This window comes from Trachurus trachurus (genome assembly GCF_905171665.1).
Source record: "Trachurus trachurus genome assembly, chromosome: 1".
Lineage (NCBI taxonomy): Eukaryota > Metazoa > Chordata > Actinopteri > Carangiformes > Carangidae > Trachurus > Trachurus trachurus.
In genome coordinates, this window is record NC_139891.1 from 16,224,132 (window position 1) to 16,250,798 (window position 26,667).

Genomic DNA, 26,667 nt, shown 5'->3' on the forward strand with positions numbered 1-26,667 from the left:
TTAATGATATCCTACAGAGGTAGAAGCAACATTTCTCCCTATTAGATAAATGATGACTTAATGGCAAAGAAATTACACCAAGTAAAGGGGGTCATTCAAAAAAATAAAAAAAAGAATGAACAAATACAATGCCCTTAAGGAGTAAAACATTTGGATAAAATGGTAGGGTTTAATTGGAAAGTACTAGACTATGTAGTACAATAATTCATGGATAAGGACGAAGGTTCCTTCAAAGGGAAATATATTCAGCAAGAACAACCCACTGTATTTGTTTTTTCTTGTTAAAAATTACTTTGCAAATAATGCATTGGATTTGGAGGTAAAACATAATAATCCCTGTGAAAGCTATATAAAAGCTGACGCATCCAAAAGTTAAACCCCACCTTCATGCAGTGATTTTTTTTCTGTACTCCTTTGACACTCTTGTAGTTAAGATGAGAAATGACAGGACCTATTACTTTCTCGAGGCAGAACCATACCCATTTCTCTGGTTTTTATCAACTGAAAGAACATAACAGTGGAGTGACAATGGTAAAATGTGTGCAGGTCCAAAACAACCATCCAACTTTAAATGACTTGACACCTGACCATCTGAAGTACCTGCTCCAAATTTATGGTGCAAGAGCCCAAACTTGAGCCTTTAAACCCTTCTGCCAAAATCTGTTGGACACCTATAAAGTAAACATAAAAAAGAAATTAATCTACTGCTTTTATGGGACTCTTTTATTAAGTAACAATAAATGTGTAAATCTCACATGCTTGTACTGCACAGTATTGTGTGTTGTCAAAGGTGACCTATTTTTGTACTTTTGTTGTTATTTTTATTTTAACAAGTAAAGACTGCTTTTAGAGTTGCCCAGTGAATAAAACTCAGGAAACTATCAATAATTCCATGTGTGCTAATTCAGTTAGTTTGAAAAGCAACTTTACCCAGAAATACTGAGGTGCCAGGGTAAATGTTGAAGTGTCAGTCTGTCAGTCTATAGCCTGTGACATCTGTGACTATTTTTTTCTCACTTTTGACTGAGATGAGCTCCCGAAACTCTCTGTCTCAGCATTTCAGCCCGAAACTCTGTCTGGCAGAAGCACAAACTCTGAGTGGGAACATGATCTATAATTTATCTCTACTTATGAGCAGACGGTCTGTCAGGGTGTGTGCTGTGTGTTTGTGCATATGTTTTTGTGAGAGGATGTGGGTGTGTATGTGTGCACATGATTTTCACATGATTCGGCCAAAACAAAGTGGTAAAGTGGTGTTATCAGTCTCACTCTACATGTCACCTGAAAGGAATCTTTCTTTAGTGTTATTTTTTGACATTACTTTGCCAATATGCAGTCTGTTGCCAGCGGTTTAACGTGGTCATGGCAACGTTGTTACCATGGCTTTTGTAGATATCATAGAGAGGAAGACGGGCCTGAAGTGGATAATGTGTGGCATATTCCTTGGGAACATGATGCATTATTGTTTAGTGTTGAGAGCACTGTCCCCTGGTATTGTCTTTCTTACAATAACATTAGGAGCACAAGGGCTCTTGCAAAAACACAATATAAAAAAGATAAATTAAAAGATGCTTCAGTGTTGCTATTGATATTATTATTATTATTATTATTATTATTATTATTATAGTATTGACTGTGCAGTTGAGCTGTAATTGCAGCCCCAAAAAATGCAAATTTGGAAGAGCCATACCCTAACTTTACTGTACACTATAAATCCAGTTGGTTTGAAATTCAATTCAAATTCAACACACAAATCCAGCCCATACCAGTCTGTCATGATGGATTTTATCCCATTTTAAAATTTTCAATTGATTACAAAAGTTGTATAAAGCTATTTTTTTACTTTACAAGATCTGAACAATACATTTCAAGGGTTGAATTTAAATATTTGGCCAGGTATTATGAGCCGGTTCAGACTATGTTTAGATGTAGGTCTACTAATGTATTTAGAATCTGACCCGTAGGGGCACAAAAAACAAAAACAACAAAAAGCATAAAGAATTTCACTAGGTAATTTTGTATGCTCTGGAAGGCAAACTTAACCAAAATCTTAAGTGTTATATTAATTGGTGACAGTGGGCTTGGCTTTGACCAGTCTTGTAGACATTCTGCACCATTTCTGGAATAAATGCACCAAGATTTTTTTCCCCACAAATCTGATGAAAGGTGAACAATGGCAGAGTTGAGCAATTATTCAAATGTCAGAAACTTTTTGAATGTGTGTGATTGGCCCAGCTCATTTAAAAAGAATAAAAAATGAGAAAAAGAATAAAAGTAAGGATTTATTGAGCCTAAAATGCACCCGTTGCTGCCTGTGGCTTACACTTGCCTGATTGGACTATTTCCTATTGTTGAGTGCAAAAAGGGCTTGAACATAGAATTACAGCTTGTGGGTACATTCGTACATTTGTTTGTTTGTAGATACGTATTTATGTGAACATCGGTATCTGAGCCTGTGCATCAGTATGCAAATTTGTATATTCCCTTGGGTTTGTACACGTGCCTGCGTACATGTTTTGTGTGCTGTATGTGTAAAGAGACAGAGAAAGAGACCAAAACTCCTTTGATGCCGAAACAGGGACAGAAACTGTATTGATTATCAATAGCATGGTAACATGTCCAGAGGGCCTGAAAGAACATAGTTTCACTAAAATTATCATCCACATGCTGAGATAAACAAGCCCACACTCAATGCAAAAAAAAAGGAAAAACGCATTTTTAAATATTAATTTTATCATGAATTTATAATATCAATGCATAAATAAAAAAAAATTAGACAATAATCGCAGAAGCATAACGAAACTTCTAAGGAGTTTGTTTTTTTTGTTATAGCACAGATTTACTCTTTTCTTACACTTTCTTCTTATCCACACCGTTCAGTCACCCCTCTCTCTATTTCCACCCGGGCCGCAGCCTATATGGCACACACACACATACACACACACACACACACAGATGCACACACAGGCTCAGACTCATGATGCATTACCACCCCCCCTGTGCACACAAAATACACACTTATGCACAAACAATAGCATGCACGTGTTCACTGACAACGATCAAACCTACTCGCTCGTGCTCACACACACACACACATACACACACACACACACAGAGACACAGGGCTATAGGGCTATTCATCTGTCTGGAGCAGTGGCTTATGAAAGGTCAGGCTTTGAGTTATGACAGAATCTCCTGGCCACAACAACCTAAGCGTGGGTGGCAGAGCAGGGACTGTGTGTGTGTGTGTGTGTGTGTGTGTGTGTGTGTGTGTGTGTGTGTGTGTGTGTGTGTGTGTGTGTGTGTTCACTGTTGAAAGGCAGTGGGAGTGGATAACGAAGAAAATGAGCATGGCACCGAGAAGTGGGTCTACAGAAAGTTTACCTTTATACATGTGATAGAAAAGGACAGCTTAAAGAAAGGACAAATAGAGCGGAGAGCTGGTGAATTGAATATGAGACTGAGTGAGGGACAAAGCTGTGGCAGAGATGGACAAGAAGAGACTGCGAGGGGTCAGTAGACTGAGAGAATGCCAGATGAGTGCCAGGAGAGAAGATGGATTGGCACAAGGGGCAGGGGACTGAGGCTAAGTGAGAGATTGTGAATTATCTAGTGTGTGTCAATACATGTATGTCCTATCTGGTTAAGTGTTTATGCAAATCCATCTATGTGTGTAAGTGTGTGTGTGTATGTCTTGGCAGCGACGGAGGGGCAGATGCTGCCTGCGCTCCAGGCCTACTGCTTTACGGCCTTCTGCGGAAATGTTGTTGTGCCAACCGTAGCTCTCATCCGCAGCCAATCACACGCCTGGGCCCACGATGGACCAGAGTTAATGCATACACACAGACACACACGTATCCATACAGCAGCAGCAGCAGCAGCGACACACACACACACACACACACACACACACACATACACGCCACAGCACACACACAGATATTCCATAATGAGAGACAAGGGTAATAAATGGAAAGTGTGTGTGTCTGTGGTGATTCTGTTCATTAAGGTTCAAGGAACAGTGTGTGCCTGTTATCAGCAGGAGGCTTGGAACACACACACACACACACGCACACACACACACACACACACACACACACACACACACACACACACACACACACACACACACACACACACACACACACACATCACTAGAAGTGCTGCCTAAAGAGACATTTAAGGATGCTTTACGACAGGCAATATATAGCTGTTCCAACCTCTGAACTTTTCTGGGCTGCAGCAGCGTTTTACAGGAGAACTTTGCATAAGAAATCGAGCAGCTCCACATCTTTCCAACCACACTCACAGACTAGTCTAAAAAATTCTGTCCCCTCTCATTTGCCGGAGAGGTCGAACCTGATCCTACATATCACTCCTGTTCAATATCAGCCTGTCACTCGACTGCTGCCGCTGCTTTGCTCTCCTTGCAGAACTCCATCTAAGACTTGGACAGGGACTGCTGTCACGCAACGGCCCATAACAGAAGAGCGACATCCAGTCAAAGATTTTTTCATCACATCCATCACAAATCGCCACTTTTATATTCCTGTCTATGGTATACATTTTCACAGTCCAACTTAGTCAAGAGTAAAAAGAGAGAGAGAGAGGAATGGAGGAAAAATATAAAAAAAAGTTTTGATTAAACAGCCATTAAATATATTTCATTGGAATAATAGTTTGGCTAACGTTCTGTCATATTTTGTTTGTGGCTACTGTGTATCTGCGTCTTTCTCAAGTTAGAGGCAAAATTTGGAAAGAGAAGAAAAAAAATAGAAAATGGATTTAAAAATGAATGGCAGAGAGGTGAAAAAGCCAGACTGAGGGAAGTAAAGCAAGAGAAAAAAGGGGGAGCGAGGGTTGGAATAACACAGAGGGATAAATGGAAAGGGCATCAAGGAAGAGAGGCAGGAAGATGTCATAGAAGAAAAAACCAGGGAAGCAGTGAAGAACAGAAGATAAAAAGAGGGAGCGGCAGAGGGATGGAGAACACAGGGATACAGATGAAAAACTCACAAGGAAGGAAGAAAGAGTGTGAAACAGAAGGAGAGGTTGAAGGTTGAGAGGTAGACAGGCAGATCACAACCAAGCTGAGACTAGCCGACAGCTGTGAGAGCAGAATTTGATACTGCGGCACAGACACACAAACATAGACGTGCACGAACACACATGCAGACGCAGACATGCACGTGTGTGTGTGTGTGTGTGTGTGTGAGTACACATGCACACGCACACAAACACAGAGGGGCACATACACATGCTCACACTATCCAAAAGAGCCACATTACACATGAAATATTAATGGTGCAAAGCAATCAGCAAAAATGGAGATGGGGGAGACAGAGGGAAGAAGAGAGGGGGAGACAGAAAGGAGGAAAGTCAGAAAAAAAGAAAGAAAGAAAGAGAGAGAGAGAAGGATGAGAGGGATATGTCTTTATTACGAGTCCTGGACTGGTGCATGTTTATGATCAGCAAAATGATATGCATTTTGAATCATCACATTTTACCAGGAGCATGATCAACCCACAGAAACAACTTATTTTTTTCCTCAGTGGTGTTGTATTTATTCCATCACATAATAAAGCAAGGTCATCCCCAGTGCTAAAACACCATAATGTAGATCCACTCTGGCAACAATATATATATATATATATATATATATATATATATATATATATATATATATATATATATATATATATATATATATATATATATATATAAATGCTTGTGTGTGTGTGTGTTTATCTGTACTTAATGCTGTGTTAGAAATGCAAAGCTTATTTCAGCTTCTCAAGCATGGATGGCTTGTGTGAGTCTCAATAAATCATTAATGAATAATTTTCACAGGTGAGAGAGTGTGCACAAGGAAAAAGCTGAAAACAAAATTGGGTGAGAACATACTGTCTTCCTGCGGTAAATACTAATGTTTTCAAAGAATGTTGGGATATATTGGATTTGTGTGAGTGCGGGTGTCTGTCCAGGCTCAAGTGTGTGTGTGTGTGTGTCTGCATCTCAGTGTTAATTCCTGATGATAAAGCACAAACAGTCAGGTGTGTTTGCTCTCTTAAGCACCTTTCTGCCCCTTAAAAGCTTCAGGTAATAACACCATCCATCACCAGCTTGTGTGGACATGTGTGCATGTGATGTGGCGTGCGCGTTTGTGTGTGTGTGTGTTGTGCGTGTTCACACGTTCGACAGAAAGGTCAAAAACAGGAGGAGTTTGCAAAGACACAGGAGGTATCGCTTCACCACGGGAGTTTAATCAGAAGGAAAAAATATGCCAGCATGTACACACACGCGCGCGCACACACACACGTGCACAGACATTGAGCTGCACAAACACAACACAAACAGACACAAACGCACAGGACATGAACATCAGCCGAGTACATGCATTAGTGCACAGCAGTAGCTCCTTACTAATGAAGAGGGGAAACATTGTGGAACGGCGTGTCTAGGCAGGTGTGAGGAGAAATAAACAAATAATGAGATCAACACTGCCAAGATTACAGCACATTCATTACAGCATTTAATCTGTTCCCTTCAACCACTGTCTCTTTTCTTATTCTCTTTATCAGACAACACCATCTCCTTCTGACACGTTTCCTCTGCATCTATCTCTTCAACTTCCATACATTGTGAAGCAGATGTTTTTCATGGCACCATTGGCTGCAGTGGCACATGTGTGCGCAGCTCTTTTTCCTCTCCGGCAAAGTCAACCTGGAAGCACAACTGATGTTCAAGTGCAATAAGAGGGTCACTCAGGCTAAATTATAAAAGCTGACACCAAAGCCTAAACCCTTAATATATCATCAAACCGTTTGACAAGTGCAGAGTTACTTTTCTCACAAGTACGTTGTAAATTGAAGTCAAATCAAAGCATCATCAAGGCCAAATGTATGACACTGTTGGTTTGCCTCATGATCTATTAGGACTCTGCTACTGAAGTCAGTGTCTTTTCTCAAACACTGTCCGAGATTAATGCTGCTTGCTTGACAGCCATACTTAGCCACACTTAGCCTCTGCTTGACGCAGTGACTGCACCCATGACATATATCACCATTTTCTACAATAAGAGTCTAACTGCCAGGTGCTTTCATGACTGAGATCATACTTACACAGATGTCTATAGCTACATAATATTTGCTGCCAAGTACACACAGTTTCCTCTTCCCTCAGGGGCCTGTGGCTACAGTAAACTATGATTTCTGTTGCAAGGGGCATCTGTTACAAAAGACTCAGAGCCTGCTGATTGTGTAATGGAGATTTTTTTTTCTTTGTTATTTCCCCCCTGGTATTACATTTGTGGTCACTTTGCGGCCGACCTGAATGTTTTGACTCAACAGTACTCAACAATGCAAATCAAGCACTGACACCCGTAAAAAGGAAAACCTGTTATGACAAATAAAGGTGAAGTGTGGAAAATAAAAATTTGTTCTGGTCCTGCCTTATATTCGCCGAAGGCCTGTAACTTTTTGACAGCTAGTGCTGTAGCAGTAAATTTCCAGTGAGGTAAGCCTATGCTGTCTGTGCCAGCATGCTTGTTATTCTGATGATGGAGGGAAAGGAGGAGAGGAGGAAAAGCTTCCTGATCTTCATTAAGAATGACTCAGCTGCTTTTTCAGTCTGTCAGCATTTCCAAAGCTGATGACGTTCCAGGCGTGCTGCTGGGAGAGCTATTCAACACAGGAATTGAGAGTTTAAGACTAAGGCTGCTGCTGCTTAAATTAAACTATTATTGGCAAGTGTGAGAGGTGCTGTATATAGTCTGCGTGTGTGTGTGTGTGTGTGTGTGTGTGTGTGTGTGTGTGTGTGTGTGTGTGTGTGTGTGTGTGTGTGTAATGTTGTGGGGATATAGTCTCCCAAGGTCTTTATATTAATATTCTTAAAGTGATTAAAAGAGATGAGTTGAGAAATTTAATTCTTCTTCAGGGTTAAGGTTACAGTTGTTTATTTGACTTCTGTGAGTTTTAAGGATTTGTTGCAGCTAAGTTTTGTTTTTCAAATAAAGACAAATTATTGATGTTTAATTTAATTATTTATGAAAAAAAGAAGAGACATCATAAAATCTCTTACTTTTCTCTGGAATCATGGACTCACAATGTATTTTCTGAGCTGAGGCAGGAGCGTGTCTCCTGTAAAATGGTTTTGACCAAAAACTTCCTGCAACAGGAAACATAATGCTAGGATGAGTGGGGTGTAATATACTGTAGGAATTAATTACAGTATGGGTATTTCACTTGTCATATACAAAACAGGACACCTGTACCAGGTCTAATTCTTAAGGTTTTCATTAAATCATTTTCATGTTTTGACTGCTGGTTACTTGCAATTGAATATCTGTTGTTCCTTAATTGATTTAGTTTCTTTCACCTGTTAAGCACTGAGATGTTGTAGAACTGTAGGCATACAGGCATACATAATGATATACAGTATATATACTATACAATGGGTCTCACTAGCATCATCTGGATTTTTACCATAATGCATATGTTCAGTGTTATAGATGCTTTTTTTGCTCCCCGCTGCAGCAAAGCCAGCTGAATTGCAATGCATTAACAAAGCAAATGGCCACTATGTTGGATAAAGAGGGGTCTCTTTTATCTATTCATTTATTTATTTATTTTCAAAACAGACATAAGACCTACACTATGCTGCCCGTGTAAGCTTAAATGCAAAGCATGAAAAAGATCTATGGAACCTTCCTCAATATCCTGTCAGTGACAGGATGAAGGGAAAAAAAGAATTTGAAACATCTTTATAGACTATAAGAGCAGGTTAGAAGGGAGGCCTTGGAGAAGGATTTACAGAGATGAAGGATCACCAGTACATAAAGCAGTAAGGGACTTTGGTGTTTGTGTGTGTGCACGTGCATTGTGTATATACTGCTCTGTCAAGACGTATCGGCTCTGATACCTTTCTTCCAGACCTGACAGGTGGGAAGTATGAAGTAGTAATGGAGGAGTGTGCGTGTGTTTATGTGCACATGCATGTGTGCGTGTGCATCCCTGCATGTTAAGTAAGTAAGTAAGTGACAAAGAGGAGAAGAGCATATGTGCAGTTATGTATGTTGTGGGTCTACATTTGATACCAACTTTGTCTTGTATGCATGTGAGATGACTAGAATCTCCATCTCCTGCATCATTATTTGCCTGTGTGTGGTTGGATGGGTGGGTGGATGCATGCATGCATGCATGCGTGTGAAGGTGAGAATGGCTGAAAGGGGAAAGTATATATGAGGGGCCGTCAGGGACAATAATAATTCAGAATTGCCACTCACACACACATGTAAAACAAAACACATTCACACACAATAGTAAAAACTTCACACACTTACAAGTGAAATGCTTTCATAAACACAACTGAGACACTTTCACACACACTTAACTGAAATGTTGTGCTCTCATACACACAACTGAAATGCTTCCACACACACAACTGAAACGCTTTCACACACACAACTGAAATGTTGTGCTCTCTCACACACACAACTGAAATGCTTTTATACACACAACTGAAACGCTTTCACACACACAACTGAAATGTTGTGCTCTCATACACACAACTGAAATGCTTCTACACACACAACTGAAACGCTTTCACACACACAACTGAAATGTTGTGCTCTCACACACACAATTGAAATGCTTTCACACACACTATTGTAATGCTCTCAAGATTTCACTGTAACAGGAAGGCGTTTCAGTGTAACAGGAAGTATATTGAAATATAAGGAAGGCAGCTAAAAAGAGGAAGTGTGGGCTATTTTTCTTCTTTGGAGCATTCTGAGGAGGCACATGCGGCCTACATGTACCACGTTTACATGATGTTTTTTAATTCGGAATTAATTATTCTGAATTAAATAGTTCGGAATTAAAATATTCTCCTTCGAGTTTACATGGAAATAATAATTCCAAAGTGGGGTTTACATGGAAAACACATTAAATAGCCTTTACAGTATTTAATTCTGCTTAACGTCTGGGGGTCGGGAAGCGTTCTGATTCGACAGAGGGTACACGTGTTTACGTATTTACGTCTACCGGAAGAAAACAAACTCCATTCTCAGTGTGTGAAGTGAACAGAGCTGCAGCCGCGAGCCGCTCCGCTGCTCCTAAACTTAACAACAACTTAGAAGCAGAAAGTTTCTCCTCTTAAAGCAGAAGTAAGCTATATTTTTGTGTTAATATAAGTCTTAAATAGTTATATCTTCCGACAGCAACCACTTACATAGAGTGTTTGAGCGGGGACTGCTAACTCCATCGGCTGACAAGAAGTTATGGTGCGTTCAGGGCAGCCCGTAACTCGTGTTTTTCCTACCTGTGAAGTCGTACCAGTTCGATCTGGTGCGAGTTCACGGGTCGGAAGTTACGAGTGGCCATTATAGTGACTTTCACAGGTAAAACAGGTCGGAAAAACACGAGTGGGTTGCCTGGAACGCTACAAAGTCGTAAGTCGTGACTTGAAGCTGTAATTTACGGTTTCAAAAGCCTGCCTGGAACGCAGCATTAGCCAAAACGACCGGATCGCTTACTTCTGCTTTAACTGCCAGGATCGCCTTCCCCGGGTGTGTGAGCCCGGCCGCCGCCGCAGCTGCTCCGGTGGGGATCCTGGCAGTGAGCTTTGCCTTCCCTGGGTGTGTGAGCCCGGCCGCCCCCGCCGCCGCCACTGCTCCGGCGGGGAAGGCAAAGCTCACTGATAGCCCCAGCGGCGGCGGCGGCCGGGCTCACACACCCTCACTTCACACACTGAGAATGGAGTTTGTTTTCTTCCGGTAGTCGTAAATACGTAAACACGTGTACCCTCTGTCCAATCAGAACGCTTCCCGACCCCCAGACGTTAAATACTGTAAAGGCTATTTAATGTGTTTTCCATGTAAACCCCAATTTGGAATTATTATTTCCAAGTAAACTATTTTAATTCCGAACTATTTAATTCAGAATAATTAATTCCGAATTAAAAAACATCATGTAAACGTGGTACATGTAGGCCGCATGTGCCTCCTCAGAATGCTCCAAAGAAGAAAAATAGCCCACACTTCCCTCTTTTTAGCTGCCTTCCTGTTACAGTGAAACGCCTTCCTGTTACAGTGAAACGCCTTCCTATTACAGTGAAACGCCTTCCTGTTACAGTGAAATCTTGAGAGCATTACAATAGTGTGTGTGAAAGCATTTCAGTTGTGTGTGTGTGAAAGTGTTTCAGTTGTGTGTGTGAAAGCGTTTCAGTTGTGTGTATAAAAGCGTTTCAGTTGTATGTATAAAAGCATTTCAGTTGTGTGTGTGTGTGAGAACACAACATTTCAGTTGTGTGTGTGAAAGCATTTCAGTTGTGTGTGTGTGAAAGTGTTTCAGTTGTGTGTGTGAAAGCGTTTCAGTTGTGTGTATAAAAGCATTTCAGTTGTGTGTGTGTGTGAGAACACAACATTTCAGTTGTGTGTGTGAAAGTGTTTCAGTTGTGTGTGTGGAAGCATTTCAGTTGTGTGTATGAGAGCACAATATTTCAGTTGTGTGTGTGAAAGTGTCTCAGTTGTGTTTATGAAAGCATTTCACTTGTTAGTGTGTGAAGTTTTTACTATTGTGTGTGAATGTGTTTTCTTTTACATGTGTGTGTGAGTGGTAATTCTGAATTATGTCCCTGACGGCCCCTCATAAGTATAACCATCTCTCTCCCTCTCTCTCAGTTTAGACTCACTTCTGAGCTTTATCCTCTGCATTTCTTTCCCCAGATCCATTAAGCAGCTACAAAAATCCCAAAACACACATGTTGTAGTGAATCAGAATTGCAATACCCATCAATGAATTACTGAATACAGTTGATGGGATTTTTGGCGTGTTTTCCAAACACTTGAGTGAAATATCCCTATGTGAATAAAAGAGTTAATTTGAAAACTTATGAAGGAGGATTTTTCATTTCTACTTTTCCACTGATGTGCTGCTCCAATACTGATAGGGACCTGTGTAAAGGTCCAAATGATAATTTATTAAAGAATTAAATTAAGAATTATTTAAAAAGCTGAAATTTATTCCTCAGTAAATACAGAGGGCAGAAGAAATTATTCAGCCCTTTGGAAACCAATAAATAATATGATGAAGTCATGCAGAACAGAGACAGCAGTGGCCGAATTTAGCAGTTAATGTTCTAAAACGTGCCAATAATAATTTCAAACGCTTTTGATCATGAAAGTGCTCCTTTCTTTGTATGACATCAAACTAACAGATAAGTTTATTACACGCAACACATCTACTTTTTTCCTGCTGGAATCTCTATTCTTATCATTTTAAAAGTATTCTATGGGTCTATAGCCAACCATAAAGAGATGAGAGGGCAATAACATGCAATAAATGTCCTTGGTCACATGGTTACACTATGCGCAGGGTCTTTGACCCTGTATTTTTATATTTCATTGGCAGATATAATCAGTATTATCATGTGTGAGAACGAAGTCACTGTAATGAAACTACAGTTCTCTCAAACCTTCAACCTGCAATTTCTGCTTAACTGTTTTGGTTCAACCTGCAGCAGACATTCGTATCCAAGAATGAAGACAAAGACAACGATCTTCTCCACACTGCCAGCCCAGAACCAAGTATTGAGAAGTTCAACAGCAAGACATTCTCTTAAAAATTGGTGGAGAACAAACGCAGAGCTGATGTGTAAAAGGTAGCCTTACCATCACAACAAGCAGCACAGCTGTGTTCCCAAACTAACAGCACTTGCATTAGCTGCCAACCTTGCAAACAAGCCTCTGGTGGTAAAGTTAGTTCAAACTCAGCAGCAGTCGCTTTTATATCATCACTGATATGGTAGGAGCTCCACCTGGGACACAGCAAGAGCAATTTCATATTTCATGGCAAAAGAGAGGATGTCAGTGGGAAAAGTGGGAAGACTGGGTAGGCTAATAGATGTGGTTGACTCTGGATATAAAGTCATAGGACAGAAACGTATTGTTTAAAAAAAACAAAAAACCTTACAGTTGGCAAACAGCCAATTTACAGGAAATATGGTCACAATCTTTCCGTCCTGAGTTACAGCATTCAAACTTTGTTTCCGCTAAACAACATGTCACAGCAAAGCAGGTCTTCTCTGTGAAGATCACAATAGAATTATCTTTCACTCAACTTAACACTAGAACCGCCAAGACGGTCTCACAGACCGTTTGTGTTTTTCTTATGTAAATTACTTTGTTTACATTAAAACTATAGGTCTCTCAGTCCGCGACTTTTCCTAAATATATGTGTTTGATGATTTCTGAAGCTTACAACTTATTAAAATGAAACACACTCAATTTCTGAGCAATTATACCTCGGACCGCCAATAGCGGTCCCACAGACCGCTGCATATAAACAGCAGTTATTAGACCGCTGTGTCCAGCTGTGATCACACAGCAATTATTACAATGTTTCCATTTTGCAGTTTTTGTGCTTCTTTTTTTCACTTATTGTTTTCCTATATGGCTATATTTATTTTTATATGCCAATCGGGAGAGAGAGTCTGAGTCTGAGACAGAGAGAGGAGACACCGGGTGTACGGGGGGCTCCGCGCAGCACTGCATTGCCATATGACGGTCGCGAACGGGGCTCACTTTTCTTCGTCCAAAAAGACACACCAAAAACCATCCAAATACCTCCATACTGCTCGTCTGTAATGTCCCTCTTGTATTGAAGCCCCGACATGAGAAATTGTTCCCAAAAAAATCAAATAAGTCTATATTTTAAGCTTGTTTGTAGCGGAAGCTCCCAGTGTCTCAGTTCACAGCTCTGCCAGTGTCAGTGCAAATCGGCAGAGCCGTGAACTGGGTGTCGCACTGACACCGGCAGAGCCATGAACTAACTTTTTTAACTAACTTTTTTTGTGGAATCCCTGATGCGGCCCAGCCCCACCCAGACTCTGCCTTTAGCGGCCCCCAGGTAAAATGAGTTTGAGACCCCTGATATACAGCTTTCCACACACTCTCTCTTTTCTCTTCTTGGCCTTACCCTGTAAAGAGCCTTGAGATAATGTATGTTATGATTTGGCACTATACAAATAATATTGATTTTCTGCACAATCCCAATAAGCATAAATGTTATACTGTGTTGGTTGCAGAGAACATCAAATTATTGATTCAAAAATAAACGACTGTTTAGGGCCATAAAACATTTTGTGGTTTATGTAGTATATATTCAGTCTTACACTCAGTATAGTCCATTTAATACCCATAAATAAATTAAAAGGTGCCCTGGAGGTTTCATGTAAAAATCACCCAGCCATATACAACTTCTATCCTAATCATTCTGCAGACAGAGCCAGTTCTGTTTGTGGGGTTCAAATCTAATTTTTGCAGCCATACCATATGTGTTATAATTAAGAAGACATAAGCTTTCATAGAGATTAAAGCAAGAATCTCACAGGGTTTCACAACCTTCTTCCCTTAACAGTACATCTAAGTGCAATTAAACTCATGCCTGTAATTAAGGCACATACACAACATCTGTATCTTTCAGTGTGTACTGGTGTGCGACCACTTTCACATCCATCAGTTACCTTACCAGCCAACAGTGTTGACAGCGACGAGAACCTGTGCAGATACACCAGGTTAAGCTAGAGGCACTACATATCCCACCTGACCTAGAAAGCTTCCCTGTGGGAATTGGAGTCTTTGCAGTCATTCCATGCAGGTGTAGAAAATAAATCCCGAAGGGAAATTCCTCATAAACATTCATAGTGGTCTACAGCTACTATAGATGTGTTATGTGGCCCAGTGCAGATTGTTTCTGATTTGTCCACTGGGAGAAAAAAAATTATACGTATGTGATGTTACCAGCTACAGCACAGCAGCAAAGCTACGGTATACCTATTGGAATACAGATGGGAAAGAGAAGTGCTGCATTGTATTGCCCTACAAGGTCATCTCAGGTGCATTTACTGGCAACTCAACAATAATGTTATCCTTCCTCTTTCCGTATTTGTACTGTAATAACAGGCTGGTGAATGCCTACTCACAGGAAAGAGTCTAATGAGAAATCCAGCAGCGATTATGATGTCTGTCACTCTCCTGTCTACCACAACAGATACGTTTCCATTTTATCAAATCTATAAATCGACACTGAGTCTGAGACACGCACATTGCCTCAGGACCCCCTGCATTTTTTACGCTCTGAGTCTGTTTTCCTTCTCCTGGCACACTCAGCCATGCATAATATCTACAGACAGCACATTAAATCACACAAATCTCCCACTGTTTGTATGTTCTGTACATATTAACAATATCTGTAATGAGTGATCAAGGATTCCACTGTCAGCATGGGCTTTCCAGTTTCCCTGAAGGCAGATTCCCTCCCTTTGCAGCAGTGGAAATAAAATCTGTGAATCAATAAATAAAGACTTCTTCCTGTACAACCCTCATGCAGCCTACTTAAAAACAATTTTTGTCAATCTGGTAAGGACAGTTTGGCTGGTTGCCGTCCTTTCAACACCTCAGGAGCTGTGCTGCTGACAGGCAGCTGGTTCTGACGGCAGAGACAGCCAAACAGAGGTCGGAGTTGAGGTGGACTGAATAAACCAAATGCTTCAGTTGTGCTTACACCCACTCACATCTCACTTTTCATGTGGATTCTCAGCAAGAGTCTGCATGGTTTCACTTTTGTTGTACCTTTAACCACATCAACCTCACCTAGCTGAGTAAAAATTAAAACTGAATTCTAGCTGTAGCTAGTAGTAGGCGTAGTAAGCAGTTCCTCACAGATAAACAGAATCTCAGTGCTCCAATGCTGAAATGTGGGCAGATTTTGCTCAAACTCAAGTAGCTGAAATACTCAAGTGTTCTAAATTTTCAGATATCATCTCCAGCTTCTCAACCACTTAAATACCTTAAATACTAAGTACTACTTTTTTTTTTTTTTTTTTTTTTGATTTGAAATGAGAATATGCACCGGCACTAAGTACTACTCCAAAAACGATATTTTCAATGTTGGTTGGTGTGTGTGTGTGTGTGTGTGTAGGTGTGTGTGTAGGTGAGAGAGAGAGAGAGAGAGAGAGAGAGAGAGAGAGAGAGAGAGAGAGAGAGAGAGAGAGAGAGAGAGACTGGTCACGATAGGATCAAGATACAATCATAAAACCTAACAGTCGTCAGTTAAAACGAAGGGCAAGTTCGAAGATGGTTGTGGGCTGACCCATGAAGGCTGAGTGGGCGCCACTCACAGATTAATGTAGTAATGACTACTTCATTAGATCATAATGCAAACATGTTGACAGTTTGTTGTGATCCTATCACAAGATGGTCTCTAGATATTGAATTGAATTGTGGAGGCAAATCCTACAGGGGTGTGAGTTTACCATAATAATGTCATAAACATGCACTAAAGCAGCCAGTGTAAAACACCAAATACCAAGTGAATGCGGCAGTAAGGTCAGTTTAAATGGATGGATAGAATACAGGACAGAACAAGATATGATATAAAAGGATAGCATAAGACAGGGTGGGACAGGAGAGGATTGGATAGGAGATAGGAAAGGACAGAATATGACACAGTGCAATCCAAAAGTTTAGGATGATCCCCATGGGTAAAGTTAGATATCAGTGTGTCTGTGTTGTCATATGGCATATGCAACCTCTTCCTCTGGACGTTTCAACAGTTTTGTGACTGATATTCCTGCAGTTAGAGTGCAAATGGCTCAGCCTCTTTAGAGTCCTGTTACTGCAGCTGTTTCATGTTACTTGGAAAGGACATCATACTGTTGATTACCAGGCTTCATCCAGCTGACAAAAGCTACTAATTCACATTCCACCTAATACAGCCCAACTACAGTATGTAGCAGTGCTTGCAGTAGTGATTAGGGTATTCCAAGTTTCCACCTTTATGAGGTGTTCTCACAACATCTTACAAATGCATGTGTCCGATGAATATACATCAAAATTAACTGAAATACATTCAAGGGGGTTGAAAAGTCTGGGAACATTTTCACATTCACATTCATTTTAAGATTAATTTTAAGTAAAGTATTGGATATTGTACATATACATCACAACAGCGCAGTGTACCGTCAAGGGAGTACTATGGACAGGATGTGTGTGGGAAAAACTGAGACCCACGTTGGTGCTGCTTAGTCAGTTCTTTTGTCGTCATAGAGAGATAGGCATCATGCATGCAGGTTATTCAGTTGCTGCTGGTCCTCATCCAGCTACGCTGACTATACACATAGCCAATCTGGACTCTGGCCTACAACAGAGTGCTCATTGAGCAATTTAGCTATACCAACATTGATGCTACCATGCTACCACATCTCAAAGAGAGTACATCAGCTATTAAGTGTCCTGCACAAAAGTAATGTACATAGTGAAGGATGTGAGTTTCCTTCCCACTCTTATCTGTCTTGAATAAACTGACACTGTACCGTTACATCAAGGTAATTGTGTAGAGGCAAAAGTTTGCTCTATGGTGAGGAAGTAAAGACAACAATAATAGTCTCATTGAGATTTATAGAATTTATTACAGAATAGCATCATATTAGTATGAGCAACCAGCAATAGTCAGCAATGATCATCAAGGAGATTCCGAGTCTCGCTATTCGGCCAAATAGGGTGCAGTGTCTTTCAACCACGGGGGTCTCAAGAGACTGGACCCAGAGTGATGATAGGATCAATATAGGATCAAATTAATCATGACGTTAAGCATTATTTGCACCAGGGGTTCATGCTTATTTGTTTAATATGAACAGTTTGAGCTCAAGGTACTGAATCGATCAGGAAACTTGTTTCATAACACATCAAAGCAAAAACCCAGTTTTCCATTACAGTAATTATTAACAAATTGTCAGCATGTGCAACACAACTGTTCTAATGGCTGACTGTTCTGATCTCCCTTGATCTGAAGCACCAGACAGGGTGAAGGACAGAATTATTGTGGCCTTGGGATTGACCACCCCAATTGTTTTTTTCCCCCACCCTTTGTAAATCTGCCCCCTCACTTTTATTTCCCTGTAAATCCATCTTTTCCTAAGAAATTTGGCCCAACTACTTTTACCAAAGACATTACCCCCAACACTGCATGACAACCTGACCTGATGATTGCCATAGTCCAGTCATAAATACACCAACACAAAGTCTTAGGTCTTAGACACAGTGACAATGTGGGAGTCTCCTGGTGTGTCAACTGTTTCGGTTCATGTAGACTAGGTGCAGCAGTGCTAAATGCAAAAGGGCTTTCTGAGGTGGAATATAAATGAGAAGGTGTGCTTATTAATAAATGCACTCTGAGTGAGTCACATCAGTGGTCTCTTTGCTCTGAAACAGCTGTGCCGATCACACTGACACATGATGACTAGCAGCATGAACAGCTCAGCAAATGGAATGAAACTTCCATCGGAAACTAGGTTGTTGGATGGTGTAATGGGGCACGACCTCAACGCAAAACAGCTCAACTCCACAGCCAGAGGCAAATTATTTTTATTTAACTTAGGCAATGATGAAAATAAATAGACTGAGTTTAAAAAATGAGGATGTTTAGATGACGGCATCAGTCCAGATCTTTAATCTCTGCTGTATTGGTGACATAAATGCTTACATCATCATCAGCATTTGCACCATAATGTAGTTTGACAATAAAACGTGAAATGCTACATTTGCTAAAAAGGTAGGAAAGGAGGAAGTGATGCACAGGACTGATGAGCCACTCCCTGAGGTTCTGATGCATGTGGTATTATTTGGAGTTACCTTCTAGCAGGTGGGTGTAAGATTTGAAGTAGAAGCTTTTCCATACAGTATATACAGTGAAGTACAACAGCCATCGAAATAATTACTCCTACAAATTAATAGGTGAATCGATGAATTTAGTAAGAGTTTAAAATCACCATAATCAAAGAGGCAACAGATTGTAGTTGCACCTTAAACTGATATAGTTCTGTGAAGTCTATTTTCAAAACCAAGTTAATTTAGTCAAAGTCACATTTTCTACCAAAATACTCGACATTAGTTTGAACCTCTTCATGCTTTTGCACTTGGCACCAAAATAGTAATTTGAATTTCAAGGTCAGGAAAACCAATCCCTAATAGGACCAAGGTCTTTTTTGTTTTGTTTTTCACATAATTTCTAAATTTTTTCTCCAAAACTGATAGAAGGCTTTTAGTGTCTTCCATGGTGAAATAAATGGTCGGGGCAGACTCAGTATTAGACATTGGTTGTATTTCCTCCTCTTCTCCACCTTGTACAATACAGTAGCTATATGGGTTTCTACTTTAATGTTGACTGTCATATAGATGTGAGGAGCTCCCTCTCAAGTCAGCCCTCCTCTTCACTATTTTGAGCATGCTGCTGATGCTGTTAACTTGCTACTGGTATACAGACTTTCTATAACATCCTGAAGTGTCCTTGCAGGTGCAGTGGTTAGAGTAAAGCAAGAAGAGCAGTGGACAGAGTGTTGAGAAATCCTACGGTTTCACCAGGGCTGATTATCAGGGGACTGGATTTAACTTTGCCCTGCCTCATTTGCTTTCCCCTACCTATCAGAGAGCTGCTGATCCCCTGAAGGTTGGAGACGGGCATGGTGAGTTGGTAGAGCTTAGTGTGAAGCAGTCCGTGGATCAAAGCAGTGGAGCTGAGCTAAAGTTCACCACCAGACAGGATCCTTCCACATACCCCTGGGCTTGCATCTGCTGGTCTGTGTAGGAGGTGAACTGCAGACGGTCCGGTATAGGTGGTCTATGATGTGATTCAGGTGAGTCAACATAAGACTGTCAGGGGGGTTTATGACTATTGAGGTCACTCAGATTGGTTTTGCAGTCATTAAAGCCTTTGAGGCTGAGTTTTCTGTGGATGGGACAGGTATAAAAGAAGCTAATTAGAGGTTCTATCATTACTGTTAATGCTCTACCAAACAAATGTCACACAAGCATGTTACAATTAGTGACGTGGCACCAGACAGCCCCTCAAATCTAGACCAGATATTCATGCATGTGCCTGCACCAAAACCGAAATAGACAACAATCAATAATCATCAATGCTCATTTGAGCTCCGGTCTGTGAGGGAACCAAGAGGAAAAAACACATTTTACAAAAAAAGGAGAGGCAATGCAACTGTAGTGAACTTTGAAAGATCTGTTTCAGAAGAAGCTGGGCAAAGTCTCTGTAGAGAATTCTGGATGATGTACATTAAGAAATAATAACAATCCTGAAATTGCAATGAAATTATTTATAAAACTGTAGTTTTTCATTTATGCTACACCCCATCATATCTCTATGTACCCACTATTTTCTGTCACTATCTGTTTCTTCTGCTCACAAATCTACTGTTGGCAGTCCTGAGTTGAGTTGAAATCCAGATGAATGAGAATAGAAATAGGATGGATTGAGAAGGATTTCACTTTAAGTTTGGTAAGCCCACAGAGCAGCCTTCAGACTCAAAAGTTTGATCTGGATACTCCTGAAATTATGCTTTAAAAACAAACAAATAAGGTAATTAAATGAATAATAAACAAATACATTAAGGATAATGCTAGCCATGCCCTCCAATTTACTCCAAGGGTTAACAAGTACTTCCTACTGTATTTTGCAAAAGACCTGTTATATTTTATTCCTTACTCCAAAAGCTCTTAAAACATGGAAGTAATCATGGAAGTTCCTTTAGTGTCATCAACCTGGCCACTGTATTTTATTTTGTCAGTCAAACACACACATGCGTTAATTTGTGGCAAAAAAAGAAGAAGAAAAGAATCATTACATTTGCAGAACACTGCAGAAATTACTCTTTTTTTAAGTGAAACTATTTATGTGGCCAATTTCATATTGGTCATAGTGTTTAGTGACAAAAACAAAAATAGAGATCATTGCCAATCTTAATGATATAACTGGGATTCATCCGATGAACTTGAAATCGATGGCAACACTGAATGGCATTCATCGGTTGCTAAATGACTGTGATGATTAGTAGTTTATTGAATGATCAGATGTGAACATGATTTCCTACATCAGCAGTCTCTGAGTGTTGAAATCTACTATGGTGGGTGCTGCTACAGAAAAGCGTTCATTTGAGATGTGTTGATTTGTATTTTTGCAATTGCAACCCTGACCCAATAAGATGTTATAAATGAATGGATGGCTGAATGAATGGTTACTTATTCACAAGTGAATAATGAAGCAAAATTATGTTAAAGAGCATGCCAAATAAAGCACAAAATGTCTTCAGGATATCTGGCAAAGTTGATCCCTGATATTTTTCTTAAATATCAGTTGCTATTGCCTGATGCTGTCAAATATATGTCAAGATTGTCTTTATTTTCTCCTCAGTTATCATTGGATAGACCATGTGCTGAAGCTGTGATCCTCTTTTGGGATAGAGTAGATTAGGCCTTTAGGCTAACGGATGTCAACCCAGGTTGTGTTTCTCCAGAACATCCTGTCTTTACGTACAGTATAATAAACACAAGTGGGTGCGCACAGACACACAAGCACCCACACAAACACACACTCACACACATTTTTCATTCAATATGCAAATTGAAACTGCAGTTCATTTGCTGATGAAAGAGGATTCATGTTCAATTATATCTTAATGGGTTGGATAGGCCTACAACAGCATGCTCCAGCCAACAGATTTTTATAGGGTGTTTATTTTTTCATTGGGTCAAATCGGACCCTGATCTAACCTTAGCCCCAACCCCCCACAACTTTTCTGAATCAATTTATAGTCTCAAAGTGAACTGGGCTGACTCAGGCATCAGCATACCACACTCTCTCTCTACCCTCCTCTCCGGATTCAAGCTCAAGCACGCACTCACGCACCACGGGGTAAATTCCACAATGGGTTTTGAGGGAAATAAAAGCGCGCGTGTTTCGAGCGACAGAGGGCGTGGATGCTCTCGGAGTTGGCGCGTGCCGACTGCACCTGGTGTGCACTGCAAAGCATATAGGCCCCGTGCAGACAGGCGCGGGCAGGTGCCTACTGGTCCAGCTCAGGGTGCGAGATGGTTAAAGAAAGAGAGGAAAAAATAAATTGAAAGTCAGCGAAGGAGAGAAGGAGGGGGTTGGGGTTGGGGTTGGGGTGGGGGGTTGAAAAAACTGGAGAGGCAAAGATATGTGAGCTCTCTCTGCAGTTTGTCAGTCTTTGTTTACCCACTGCCAGCCATAAACTGCACCCTAATAGCTGGTACACAGAGCTCTATAACCCCAGCCAATAACATTATGTTTGGGGAACTCCCTGCCTTCCAGCCAGGCCGGGCAGCACGGTCGGCCTGACTGGCTTGGAAATTAGAAATGCAGAGCGGGTTTAACAGAGCAGCAGCAGCGTGGAAGCCCCGGCAGTGTTCAATAGCAGCAGACCGATGCTGCATTGCGCTCCTCGCGGAGCAGGTCGGTCCGCCGAGACACAACATCCTCACAACAGTGCGTGCATGTGTGTGTGTGTGTGTGTGTGTGTGTGTGTGTGTGTGTGTGTGTGTGTGTGTGTGTATGTGTGAGGAAGAAGATAGTGCCGATAAAAAACAGTAAGTGCGAGTATTATGCAAATAGGCTAAATAAAAGTCAAGGAAAAAAAAATACAAATGAAACAAAGCTTCAATCAACTTCAACTACTTTGTCGTATTTATTTATGTGACACTCATAATGTTGGTTGCAGAAGATGTGAACTAGCTACTGCAATACATTTCTGGCGTACAGTAGCCTATACGTGACTGCAGGTCATGAATATTAAAGCAACTTCCCATTGTGTACTCCGATGATAAGCTTTGGCAATTTCTGTCTCTTTCTGAGAAGAATGAATGAAGTCTTCTATGCTTGCCCCGGCAAAATAGCTGCACCAGCAGAAATTATGACCGAGCACCGGGCTGACTTGTGTTAAAGCCAGATCACTCTCTCTTGCTTTCGTCTTCTCTTTGTCCTTTTGTGTGAATAAAGATATTTTCCCACCAGGAGCTGTCAGCGGCCGGGACACCAAACCATTTAATCTTCCCCATATGACAGGGAGAAGGGGAAGGGGAGGGGGGGGGGGGTAGTTGGTGATGGTGACGGCGGGGTATGAGGTCTGTCCCCGGTAACCGACATACACACACACGGCGACCCAACACCGCCTCTGCTGCCTCTCCCGTTACAGCTCAGCGATCGAGTTACGCGGCCGGGGAAAATGTTGCAGTAGCAGAGAGAGAGAGAGAGAGAGAGAGAGAGAGAGAGAGAGAGAGAGAGAGAGAGAGAGAGAGAGAGAGACTGCAGCATCGCTGGAGACCGGCAGCAGCAGCAGTCCCAAGCAGTGCAGGTGAGAGAGGAAAAAAAGCAAGAAGAGTAGGAGGCGCATGTGGTGTAGAGAGAGAGAGAGAGAGAGAGAGAGAGAATGCGGGACTCTTGGAAAAAAGACGCATCTACACTCAGTCCATCACCCGAAACATCCATCCCAGACACGGAGCTCCACGGGATTACGCTAAACTGATGCTGATGTCGGGATCTCGTCTTTGAGCTCACTAACAGAAGCTCTCGTTTTTTTGTTTTAGGTCAATAAAAGAAATAATGAGGAGAAACTCGCTCTGAAAAGCACTCTTGTCTCCTCATAACTTGCGTGAAGGAATCCGACAGCTTGGCACGTTGCTCCACTGCGGGGAAAAAAAAAGACGAAAACGCAGCTGGATCTGAAGGTAAGAAAAGATCCAGCAGCAGCATCCCAAAGACTTTTTTTTCTCAAACTGATTTTTATTCCTCTTCGGAGGGATGTGAGTTCATCTTCCTCAGCGTCCGAAGAGGCTGTTTCTTTTTTTCTCTCTTCTTTTGTGTAGAGGTGCTGCATTGCAGTTTCTAATTGTGAAAAACGCGAGAAAAGCCGCTGTCCCAAATGTGACTGGAATAAAAAGCACTTACAAATGGCATTATGAACCGATAAGCGTCCTCCCGTGACAACGGGATAGTTCTCCTGTTTTTATGATTGAAAGGAGTGAGAAGAGTGAAGTGGATTAATCAGAGGCTGGTGAATTAGTTTTCCTCTTTTTTTCGCAGCAGGATGGATTTTTTCATATTTTTGTGGCATGAGCAACTCAGCAAGACGGGATTATTATTATAGAAGTTGCAAAAGCGCTAGGTTGCCGAGGAGGAGAATACAAGAAAGGAGCCTGCACCGCAGAAGTGAACTAGTAAGAGTGTGCTGAAGCTTTTTCCCGGACCTCAGGCGGCAGTCCGCAGAGAGCTATAGGGAGAAGGTAAGAGACGATAAATCAAACACCCACGCTGTGAGGGTTACCAGACCACAAAACACCAATAAAGAAGAGACAAGCCGCAGCTCCGAGGCAAACAGAGCGAGGAAGCAGAGGCGAGAGGAACAAGGAGCCATGCAGAGGCTTGGTGCAGTGCACTCCTCCGCGGCGCAGGCTCTCAGCCTCGTGGTCTTAGTGCTGCAGCTGCTGACTCAGCCGCCGGGTGCCGACTCAGCTCTCCGGTACCGGGTAGCGGAGGAGGGCCCACCTGACGTAAAGATTGGAAACGTGGCTGCAGACCTGGGCCTCACAGCAGGGACAGGTAGCGGGGATGTCACCTTCGCCCTGGAGAGCGGCTCAGAGTACTTCAAGATTGACAATGTGACAGGTGAGCTGACAACCGGCCCAAGGCGCATTGACAGAGAGAAACTTCCACAGTGCCAAATGATATTTGACGAAAATGAGTGTTTCTTGGACTTTGAGGTGTCAGTGATAGGGCCACTGCAGAGCTGGGTAGATCTGTTTGAAGGGCGTGTTGTCATAACAGACATCAATGACAACACACCTTCCTTCCCCTCACCTGTGCTCCAGCTCTCAGTTGAGGAAAATCGACCAATAGGAACCCTTTATCTGCTGCCCACAGCTACAGACAGGGATTTTGGGCGAAATGGCATCGACCGCTATGAGCTGATCCAGGATGGTGGAGCTGGATCAAGTCCAACAAGGCGCACAGCAGGAGGAAACCCCATCACTAGAGTAGATGGACTTGGTGATCGGAGGGGAAGAAGTGGAGACAATGGAGGTGGGGCCAGGAGCAGTGTGTTTGAACTACAAGTTGCAGATATACCAGATGGTGAAAAACAACCACAGCTCATTGTGAAAGGCACACTGGACCGTGAGCTGAAAGACTCATATGAACTCGTCCTCAGGGTTCGAGATGGAGGGAACCCGCCACGGTCCTCCCAAGCCCTGCTTCGTGTTTCCATCACTGATGTGAATGACAATAGCCCACAGTTTGAGAGGTCGACATATGAGGCAGAGATGGCAGAAAATGCTCCTCCAGGTACACCTGTCCTCCAGGTCAGAGCTTCAGACCGTGACATTGGAGTCAATGGGCAGGTGGAGTACGTCTTTGGAGCTGCCACTGAGTCTGTCAGACGACTCCTGCGCCTGGACGAAGCGACTGGCTGGCTGAGTGTTCTTCACAGGATCGACAGGGAAGAGGTGGCCCAGCTGAGGTTCTCAGTCATGGCCAGGGACAGGGGTCAGCCTCCCCGAACTGACCGGACCACTGTGGTTTTGGCCGTCCGGGATGAAAATGACAACGTCCCAGTCGTAGAGATCAGAAAGATTGGGCGGATCCCTGTTCGCGATGGTGCAGCATTAGTACCAGAGAACGTTCTGGTGGACACACCAGTGGCTCTGGTACAGGTGTCGGACAGAGACCAGGGAGAGAATGGGGCTGTGACGTGCACAGTAGTAGGAGACGTCCCATTCACACTGAAGCCTGCAGGTGAAACAGCACTCCCACCCCTACCAGCAGATGAAGCGTTCGACAGGTAAGCAAATCAAAGGTAACGCTTTAAAGCTGATTGCACCAAATCCTGAGTGAGTCGAGAGTCACCTAACTGCTTATCGATAAATAATTCCTGAGTAATTATGATTCAGGGACTGCATAACAGATAATAAGTTACTTACACCCCAAGATATTGTAATAAGGAACAACAATCCAATAATAACTTTCCATGATGGGTGATTGGAGGGATGATGTATTGTTTTTTCTTCGGGGACAATAAAGTGGTAATGCTAGTGTAATTATAAGGTAATGATGCATTTCAAATATTAGTGAAATATGATAGACCACTTTCTCTACCCACAGGGGAACAAAAACATTAAGTAACTTCTTTATAATTAGCCAATAATATTTGGGATATGTGCCATTAACTACCTGATGTTACCAGGAGCAATTCATTTAAAAATGGTCATTATTCATTAAAAACCCATAATGGCATTGGAGTATGTAGGTTTCTGATAGAAGATAGTTCCTGACTGACTGTTTCCTTTCTACCTTCCAACTTAGAAAGTTAGTAGTAGTTAAGTTTAAAATGTAATATTTAACGTGATTAATAGATTAACAGTATAAATGCATTTTGTCTGTTTTTAACCTTTTCATTTTTTAATCTTGAAAACACCATATGCACCCTGAAGTTTCTATATTAATCAGTTAATCTAATGATCCAGGAGGTATTTCCACAATTTATATTTTCCACAAGGAAATCAGAGAACAGTGGCTCATGTGCTGTTACATGCATATTTTATTTAAGCTTAGTTCAAGTGCTGCCACCCATTCACTAAGATCACAGTGTATCAGTAAAGTTTGAGCATACATTTTCATTATTGTCGAGGGTTTTAGATTTTTTAAAATATCATTTCAGTACGGCAGGCTGCAAATATCATTGCTCTTAAGCCAGTTGTAAAGATATTTTATGAAGTTTCTAAATAGAGGGAGCATGGGAAATAGAGAA

The 26,667-nt window shown here is 41.6% G+C and overlaps 1 protein-coding gene across 1 annotated transcript in view; it reads left to right on the forward strand.

The window, feature by feature from the left end:
• Nucleotides 1–24,277: 24,277 nt before the first annotated feature.
• Nucleotides 24,278–26,667, forward strand: part of pcdh7a (protocadherin 7a) — a gene marked incomplete at both ends in the record, with an annotated part of 41,790 nt that continues 39,400 nt past the window's right edge. The window contains one exon of the mRNA XM_083973201.1: nt 24,278–25,701. Within this exon, the coding sequence (XP_083829327.1) occupies nt 24,278–25,701 (1,424 nt within the window). The remainder of the gene's footprint in view (nt 25,702–26,667) is intronic.